This window comes from Clinocottus analis, unplaced genomic scaffold (genome assembly GCF_023055335.1).
Source record: "Clinocottus analis isolate CAN_PGR_092001 unplaced genomic scaffold, fCliAna1.0.p SCAF_11, whole genome shotgun sequence".
Lineage (NCBI taxonomy): Eukaryota > Metazoa > Chordata > Actinopteri > Perciformes > Cottidae > Clinocottus > Clinocottus analis.
In genome coordinates this window covers 3,549,987-3,559,450 of record NW_027175832.1, presented here as the reverse complement: position 1 = coordinate 3,559,450, position 9,464 = coordinate 3,549,987, and the positions used below count along the sequence as shown (strand labels likewise).

At 42.6% G+C, this 9,464-nt stretch overlaps 1 protein-coding gene across 1 annotated transcript; it reads left to right on the top strand.

Annotated features, from left to right (window-relative positions):
- The first annotated feature begins 208 nt into the window (after positions 1–208).
- dmbx1a (diencephalon/mesencephalon homeobox 1a) lies at positions 209–7,688 on the top strand. The gene is made up of 5 exons (XM_068571125.1): positions 209–396; positions 3,876–4,045; positions 4,284–4,462; positions 5,080–5,482; positions 5,597–7,688. The coding sequence occupies exons 2-5, from the start codon at positions 3,892–3,894 to the stop codon at positions 6,034–6,036; spliced, it is 1,176 nt and encodes a 391-aa protein (XP_068427226.1). The 5' UTR covers positions 209–396; positions 3,876–3,891; the 3' UTR covers positions 6,037–7,688.
- The last annotated feature ends 1,776 nt before the right edge of the window (positions 7,689–9,464 follow it).

Genomic DNA, 9,464 nt, shown 5'->3' with positions numbered 1-9,464 from the left:
GGACATAATGTGCTTAAAATGATCATATTTGAAAATAACACCACAAGTCTGCACACTGAACGATCAGCGAGCTTATTGACTTTGACTGACAGCCCGGAGAGCCAATAGAAAACCAGCATGACCCCCGCGAAGCTCTCCTTAAAATGCCTCCGCCGGGCTCTCGCGCACCAGCAGATGGCGGCTTCCCACTTCTGCGCGAGACCGAGAAACTCACAACAAGAGCAGGTGGAGCGCGAGCGGACGGACTTGAAGCGAAGCAACGAAACTGGAGGACTTGTGTATCTCACTGTCGGACAAAAGGACGGAAACAAGCGGGCTTTCAGAACAAGAACAGAACAAAGCAGCCACAGGAGCCGAGGAGAGACGTGGAGGATTGTCAGTGAAGGACTTCTAGAGGTAAACACAACTTCTGTCCGTCTCGTTATTCAGTTCAACGCTTTTCTGACATGTTGCGTTGAAACATGTCGTTCAAAAATGCTTTAATGTGCATGTTAAACTCTGTTGCATGTGTCAGCTTTTGTCTCTGATGTACTAGTGTATTGTGTTTGTAAGTGTACAATATAGCCGTCTGTGGCCACGAGAGACTTTAAAATTACACATCTTTTTTTTTTAAAAACTTAATTTTAGTGGAGAGCAATTCCGCCGGTAGAAATGCTATGATACATCACGAATTTTAAAGTTTTCGTAAGTCACAACGTGAACACATTACAAATAATACAAACCTAAAATAAAGCTAACTCTTAACAAGCACTGTTTTTTTATTCACGAGCTCAAACATGCATACCCAAACTAAAATTAAAATAAAAGTCCTGTTCGCCACTCATGATGGTTAAACACGTGACCGTGACTATGACCCCCTTCTTTGGAGTTTACTATTTAAAAAAAAAATCTGAATTCCCCTTAATACATATTTACAGAAGACACCTGGAAGGTTTTTCTCCTTTTTTTTGTCCAAAATGTTCCGGGCATATCTCGTATGTCAGAATAAAGGCGTTTGGATTTTTAAATGCTTTTAACAGACAATTAAATCTTAGATATCGAAATACCTTTACATTTCTATGCCAGGCTTCTGCAGAGCAGATCTCCTTCAGCTTCAGAGACAATCACAGACACGTCGCTCGGCCTCTGACACTTCTCACTGAAGAGCAGATTGTCAGGTCGACTCATGCCCCTGAGGGCTGTTAGCAAATAACATTTTCTTTCTCCCTAATTTAGTGGGATCAAAGAGTTGCACTGTACGCCAATTTACATAATGACGGTCTGATAATCGAAGCATTGCGCAGGCTGCCAGGAGGGCCCAGTGCCCGGAGCAGAGAGGCTTATGGGGGACAATGCCAGCACTGACAGCTCAGTGATGAGCCATTGTGCTGCATTTGGTTCGGGCGGTATGCTATCACCAGAGGTGCAGTGGTAAATATAAAAGGGGTAAAGCATAATCACGAGGAGACGGGCCTTAAAGATAAGAAGTTATACTTGAGGGCCAAACTGTATAGAATGATGTTGCTGAGAATGAGAAGTTTTTAATTGCAGATTATTGCATTCAGCAAAAAAAAAGACAGGTTAATTATCGATGGCAGACGTTTCAGCCCCTTTCATCTTTCACCGTTTTTTTTGGTAAACTGATGCAGCTTTTTGAGCAATGCTTGTGCAAATAGAAACATGGTGCATTCATTTATACGTGTGCGACTTCGGGTTTAATCCAATTATAGCATGCCACCTAAATGAACACGCACGCACACTTTCCCACGCGGGCACGCGCACGTGCAGACTCCGACCTGGAGCTGAGCTTCCACAGTGCCGCTGCACGTCCGTCCGTGTCAGCGTTGATGATAAATGGAGGGCCTCGCAGTCGAAACCTATTTGCACTTCCATTAGACGGGGAGCCAAATGGGGATCAACATGCATATTTTTACCCGCGGAGAGGCCATACATCTCCGCCAAAACGTTGCCCCGGGGCGATGGGATAAGAGGCCGCCAGAGAGGGGAAGGGGAGGGGGAGAAACAGGGGGAAGAGAGAGGGAGGGGGGGCATTCAAATCAAATACTTGGGGGAGTAAAGTAAATGTTTAGCGAAGCACCTTCTGTCCCGACGAATTAAACTATTCCCCACTGCCCTCTGATCACATTCATCAGCCGCCGAGGCACTTAATAGGCTGGGAATGGGCACTGCGGGCAACACACACACACACACACACACACACACACACACACACACACACACACACACACACACACACACACACACACACACACACGCTCTCTAAAAAGCTTATGGATAGAAAAAAACTGCCTTTGAACGACCACCCGGTATTTTCTGTTTGATAAAATCCGCGAACGATTGCTTAATTTGCCTATTTTAAAACAGTTTATATATATATATATATATATACATATATATATATATATATACATATATATATATATATATATATATATATACATATATATATACATATACATATATATATATATATATATATATATATATACATATATATATATATATATATATATACATATATATATATATATATATATATATACATATATATATATATATATATATATATATATATATATATATATATATATATATATATATATATATATATATATTATCCTCATAAGATTATTGTAGTTAATTGTTATTAATGTGTCATAATTTAGTGCTTTATACTGGAATTTAATGCTTAAATTTGACATTTGATTGTTAAATGATTGATCAAAAGATGTCAACTATAAGGTTATGTAATAATATGACCGTGGTCGAATTAACATTAATTAATGATCAAATTACAACGAATATTCTGCATATATTAAGATGACGGAGCCCTCTAAACGGTTACACTACAATTGTTGACATTTACAGCATCGACCTACACGAGGAAAATATTGTTATTTTCTTCATTAAATGTACTATAACAAAAACAAAAGAAGTAAAATGATAATTCAAGAACATCATTTATCCGGATACCGTATCCTGTCATATGGAGGACGGTGTTCTCCCTGTGGTCTCTCTGTAATACTTCTAATAACTGGTTGAGATATCCCTTCCTGTACTAATACATATCTAATCGTGTCCTCAAGCGCTTCATCATGAACATCTCGGTCGTGAAGGAAAACTATAAAATACAGTTTGGGAAATTGCCGCCACGTGAAAGACTCTAATTTAGATGTTTTATTCAAGGAATTTAATCGTAACATTAAAGCTGCACGTTTAGGCTGCGTGTACATTATAAATAACACCAAATTACACAGCATCATTTGCACAGTTTAGAGTTAAATGTTGCAGGAAACAAAAAGTGAAAAAGTCAATCATTAATCTGAACAGCACTTGAATAGCATGTCCGTAATCAGAGACTATTAAAAAATAATCCTGCCATCCGGGTTGCAGGTTTTGCCACCAAGACCCGAAACAAATCTCTTTTATTTAATTTCCCAACACATTTCATCAGCGCCTTGATCTGTCAATGCAACCCTTCCAGTGGGGATTTGGCTTCTCCGGGATCATAACGACGTGAATAAATTCACGACTGGAGGCCTCCGTCACGGTTCATTATGCGAACGAGCGATAATTACCCCAATTAAAAGTCTTTTGTATAATTAATGGATTGAACACAGCGATAATTGGATGCTAATAGATAACACGTTTGTCTGAGTGCGCACATTAAAATCCATCGGCCCTTCAGCGCGAGGACCTGTCATTTGGGGGCCATTACATTTATTTTTTTTTGAAAGCCGAAACATGATTTTGCTCCTTTTATCAACACGGGAGGGTTGGTTTCACATCACGTGTTCAGCAACCACGCGCACATGACAGCATGCACTCCCTCTCCTTCCACTATTTGAAACTCGCATCTGTCTTCCGTTCCGCAGGTACTGACCTCTCGCCATGCAGCACTACGGGGTGAACGGCTACTCTCTGCACGCCATGAACTCCCTCAGCGCCATGTACAACCTGCACCAGCAGGCCGCGCAACAGGCGCAGCACGCGCCCGACTACCGGCCGTCCGTGCACGCGCTCACACTGGCAGAGAGACTAGCTGGTAATTAAGTGCACGCTCACACACAAACTTCTCACATTTTCTATTATTTTAATATTTTCCATAGCAATAAATAACAAGTGCCTATGCAATAATGATAATAATCCGCTTCAGCTTCATGTAATGTTATAATTAGTGCAGCTGACGTTCGTGCACATAACATTAGGTGTCGTGGACCCAGCATGCCCAGTTAAATAAACTTTCCGTGTGTGTTTCCTTTCCAACGGCTGCGCATTTCAAGACATCATCCTGGAGGCTCGCTACGGCTCTCAGCACCGCAAACAGCGCCGCAGCCGCACGGCCTTCACCGCGCAGCAGCTGGAGGCGCTGGAGAAGACCTTCCAGAAGACTCACTACCCGGATGTGGTGATGAGGGAGCGGCTGGCCATGTGCACCAACCTGCCAGAGGCCCGTGTGCAGGTATGTCTCTGAAGGGGAAAAACACTGAGCAGCAGAGAAAAGCTTGTTTGTGTTATATTATTTATGTGATTGTAGGATTTTTTATCTTTTGACAAAAGTTGTATTTGTAGTGTTGGCACACTATTGACCTATGTGCGTGTGTGTGTGTGTGTGTGTGGGAGGCAACATTTTATAACAGTTATATGTGAAGTTATATAACAGTTATATGTAAAGAATATAACTAATAATCATAAGTCCGGCCTGCTTTACATTATTGTTTTGTTCATCAAAACACAGCTTGTGTGAGCTGAACACAGAAAAAAATTAAAAAAGTTTCCACATAAGAAAATGTAAGAATCCAATATGCTGAAATAGTGTCGATTAAACTATTTGTTAAAACTTTAAATTTGATCATGATAATTTGCTTTTAAATGAGGTCATTCTGTTCCAGCCTTGTGGACGTGCTCATTAATACTGTCAATAATTTACTTTTTGGAAATTTAATTTGCCCTTCAATCATTTGATGCAGACTAAAATCCATCATTTAGTGTGTGTCCGAGTCCCTCTAATAGCTTACCTCCACATCTCTCCTGCTTGTTCTTCCATCTAACTCGGCCTCTTCTCCCCTCTGCCGTCAGGTTTGGTTCAAAAACCGCAGAGCCAAATTCCGCAAGAAGCAGCGCAGCCTCCAGAAGGAGCAGCTCCAGAAGCAGAAGGAGGCTTCGGGGGAAGGAGGAAGCGAGAAGGAGGACGCATCTCCCTCCACAACAATCCTCCCTGACACCCAGCTGCCTCCTTCATCCTCCTCCTCATCCTCCTCCTCTTCTCTGGAGACAGAGGGTCCCGTAGTCCGTCCTGTGCCGCTGGACATGGAGCTGAACGTCACGTCGGCAGAACACTCCGGTAGTGAGTCGGCGACGGAGGACAATGCCACGGATAAGGAGGACGAGACTAAATCTCACAGAGAGGAGACAAAGTGTGAGCGAGCAGTGACTCCTGGGGATGTTTCACCAGCTTGCAAAAGACTCAGCCCGAAACCAGGTAAACAACTCTCTCCCAATGCGTTTCACACACTTGTCTTAGCAACGCTCACCTGTACCAGAATCAGCTGACTGTTATAATTCACTTTCTAAATCCCCTCTTCTCTCTGTCCAGACTCTCCCCTGGTGTCTCCGTCCTTGAGCCCCCCCTCCTCCTCCAGCGGCGGCCTGGCTGGTGGTCCTCTCTCTCAGAGCCATTCTTACTCCTCCTCCCCTCTCAGCCTGTTTCGCCTGCAGGAGCAGTTCCGCCAGCACATGGCCGCCACCAACAACCTGGTGCACTACCCAGCCTTTGACCTCTCCGCCCCGTCTTCACTCCCCTACCTGGGGATGAATGTTAACATGCCCCCCGCGCCGCTGGGCTCTCTGCCCTGCCCGTCCTACTACCAGTCCCTGTCCCATCACGCCCAGCAGGTGTGGAGCAGCCCGCTGCTGCAGGCCTCGGCCGCAGGCGGCCTCGCCAGCCACAACAGCAAGACCACGAGCATCGAGAACCTCCGTCTGCGGGCTAAACAGCACGCCGCCTCGCTGGGACTGGACACAATGTCCAACTGAGAATCAGATTGTATGGATGACAATGTAAACTAGGCCAGAGCCTCCTCGGCCTACACATCACCCCAACCCCCCCCCACTGCGTGTCTGTGATAGTTCTTTAGGAGTCGTGTAGTGACCCCTTCATGAGTACATGGGCGCAGGACATGCAGAGATGTCCAAAAATAAAAACATGCCGCCATGCACTGGACCTATACAACGACATTTAGCAGCTTTTTTTTTTTTTTTTAAGCCGACACACACTTTTCAACAGCTGGTTTGACTCCTCGTCGCTTCAGTTGCAGATCGAGGTCCAAAAGTGTAACTTCGGAAAAAGAGAATCCATAAAATATAAAAAACATTGCGAGAATAATGAAATGGATGAAATTAATTTTCCAACTCAGAGGACAGTTAGAGTATTCCTGATTCACACAGCTGATGATGGATGCACTTGGTTTGAAAGACAATGCAAATAATGTTTACAAGAATAATGTGAATAAATGAGGCACTTTGGAAATAAGAGGAGGAAAAAAAGGTATCGCTTGTGCAACAAAGAGACCATTAATGACACAGGACCCCCTCACATTTCAATTAAGCAACATAGTTATGTATATAGCATGTACTACATAACGGCAAATAAATAAAAAATAAACTTCAAGTCATGTTGTCCTCAACAGCATAATTAAAAGTGACTAATTTACCAGTTTAATGGCCAGTAATATGCCACTTTGTACAGAGGCTATAGCTTGATAATGAGAAAATGATTTCAGTGACTAAATTCTCAAAGCCTTTAATTACATTTTGCCTCGGGCTGAGGGAGCTGGGGAAAATGAAATTATGAACATGCATACCTTTTAAGACCGAGGAAACAGCCAATTAAGGTATAGCAGCGTGATTCACTTCACCACGAGTGGATCCATATCGCTTGAAAACAAAATATGTGAAACAAATTTGGACGTTTGGATAAATGTCTTGTCATATTTTGTCTGCATTTATTCTCGCTTTAATATTCTCTTGGGGGGAAACGTGCAGCTTTTCACTGAAAGTCCGACTGACCGATAGCACTTGATGAAGGAGAATCACACACGTCTCTGATGTTTTCTGTTCATGTGTTTGGAAGCTAATGTCTTCATATGAAAGAAATGCACATTATTTTAATATGTAAAATACAAAAAAAGTCTATCTATTAATGTTTACTGGTAAGGTAATTGTAAAGTTCCTATTATGTTGTATAATTGATAAGGGACTCTGATAAAATTCCTTTAGCTGTCAAAATGTAAGATTGTATTTGAGCTCACCGGCGGCCTCGTCTCCCCTCCTCCCCTGTTGTCTGTGTAACGATCCTGGGTTAACTCACATTTTAAATGTGTTCAGTTTCTGCAGTTTGCGAGAAAGAAACAGTTGAAAAAAAAATATTTTTTTCTGGAAATAAGTCTCCTCCTGTCTGGAAAAAAAAAGCCTGAAGTCAAAGAAAGTGAACAGATTTCAGTGAATTGACCCGAGTCCTCTGTGTACGGCTGTCTGGACTCTATCTGAGTTCTGTTGTTGCTATTATTCTAATGATGCCCCCCCACGTCTGTCAAACTACTTGGTCCAGTGATAGATAGATTTATAATGGTTGAGGAGAGCGTGAGGATCAGCAGTGTTGGTTCCTTTACCTCTCCCTAACAATGTAGACTTGTTGTTGTAAAATAATCGCAAATAAAAACATTGCTTGGAGATCTTTATAAAGAAGACTATCTGTGCTGCATCTTTACACTGTCTGTGGGTGGTAATGGGAACAAACTGACACATACATCTGAAAATAAAAACACAGCATGACGTTAGAAGTAACTATAAGCTGTAGGATCATATGTTGAGTACACAAACTGTAAAACTAGTGCAGGAACACATTTTGAGTTGTCAAAGTCAAATATAGTTCAGGTTTCATGTTGCAGGCTTTAAAGATGAGACGATGAGGGAAAAGATGATCATGAGAGGAGAAAGAAGCAGCAAATAGAAGAAAAGGGAGATGAAAAAAGAGGGAAATTAAGAGAATACAAACAAAAAAGAATACAGATACAATGTAAGAGATTTGCAGGGAGACCAAAAAAAGAACAACGTAAACTGAAAACATTAAAAAAAAAAAAAGCTGCATGGAGACATGAGCCATCCCCAATGAATAAGCAGGCCATTATCCTGAAGAATGACGGCCTGGGGCGGTGATTATGCTGCTATTATATCTTTAACAGCATGGTTTGTCAAAACGCACGGACCCCCACCCCAACCCTGCTCCTACACACACACACACACACACACACACACACACACACAATCAAACACACACTCAATACATGCGGGGCAATCAGGCTTCTCACGTTCAAAACTGTGCCCTTGCTCTTAAACTTTACGTGGCTGTGACATTGCTCTGCTGTTAATTGAATCCGCCTTTAACATACATTCCCCCCCTTGGTGTGTAAATAACCAATGCATGCGCTGCCGCGTGGAGAAATTTCCCCGTTATGAACGACCACAATCCAACAAGCAGAGAGAGGATTAATGATCTCAACAGATTAGTATAGCGTTAATGTGGATGTTACACACGCGGCCTAACCTTTTTATGTTGCGTTACACCGCATACGTGTGTGTGTGTGTGTGTCCTCAAGCCAAGGGCGTCCTGGTCATGTGACTGATAAGATTGTGGCGGTGCAGCAGAAGTAAATGTCCTTGTTATCCAGGCGTAGGAATCTGTTCGGGTACGCGGCAGGATTTCCTCCCATGGGGCTCTGGAGCAGAGAAAATAACACAATACTCTTGTTCCAAATGTTCCCTCTTTTCTTAACACCCAACCCCCAAACACACAGAGAGAGAGAGAGACACACACACACACACACAGACACACACACACACCCTGGGGGTTGAACAGGGATTGCTAGATTGTACTGCTGCAGGGTCAAGTGTGTTGAGCCCTTGATGCTGGATCAGGTGCTTCCATCTCTAACACTCAGGGCTGTATATTCACCGCCGTACCCCCATAACCAGCTATTTATAGTCCTCCATCTACTTTCCTTTAAGCAAGTGATGACATGTGTGTGTGTGTGTGTGTGTGTGTGTGTGTGTGTGTGTGTGTGTGAGAGAGGTCTGAAATAATGTACGCAATATATTGAGGCAGCAATACGAACCCAATACTTTAACCATGTCAGATAGTTCTACATTAAGATGCTAGTAGTCCTGACCTAACTTCTCCAAAAAGTGTTTTATATAAAAGTATACACGTTAATATTGCAGAGTATTTTCTTTTGTGCCATACAGAGTTAAGACAAGAAAATGTTTCCATAGTTTGAAACAAGAAAGGTCTGCGTCTGATTTACATAGAGCCGCAGTTTGCTGTATTTCCTGCTTTGACTCGCTTTCTTCCTATGACACACACACACACACACACACACACACAGACACACACTCACACACACACA

Excerpts from the sequence above, each read along its gene's own strand:
- dmbx1a (XM_068571125.1), top strand. The coding sequence starts at position 3,892 with ATGCAGCACTACGGGGTGAACGGCTACTCTCTGCACGCCATGAACTCC. Across the intron at positions 4,046-4,283 it reads ACTGGCAGAGAGACTAGCTG|ACATCATCCTGGAGGCTCGC; the intron begins GTAATTAAGTGC and ends GCGCATTTCAAG. Across the intron at positions 4,463-5,079 it reads TGCCAGAGGCCCGTGTGCAG|GTTTGGTTCAAAAACCGCAG; the intron begins GTATGTCTCTGA and ends CTCTGCCGTCAG.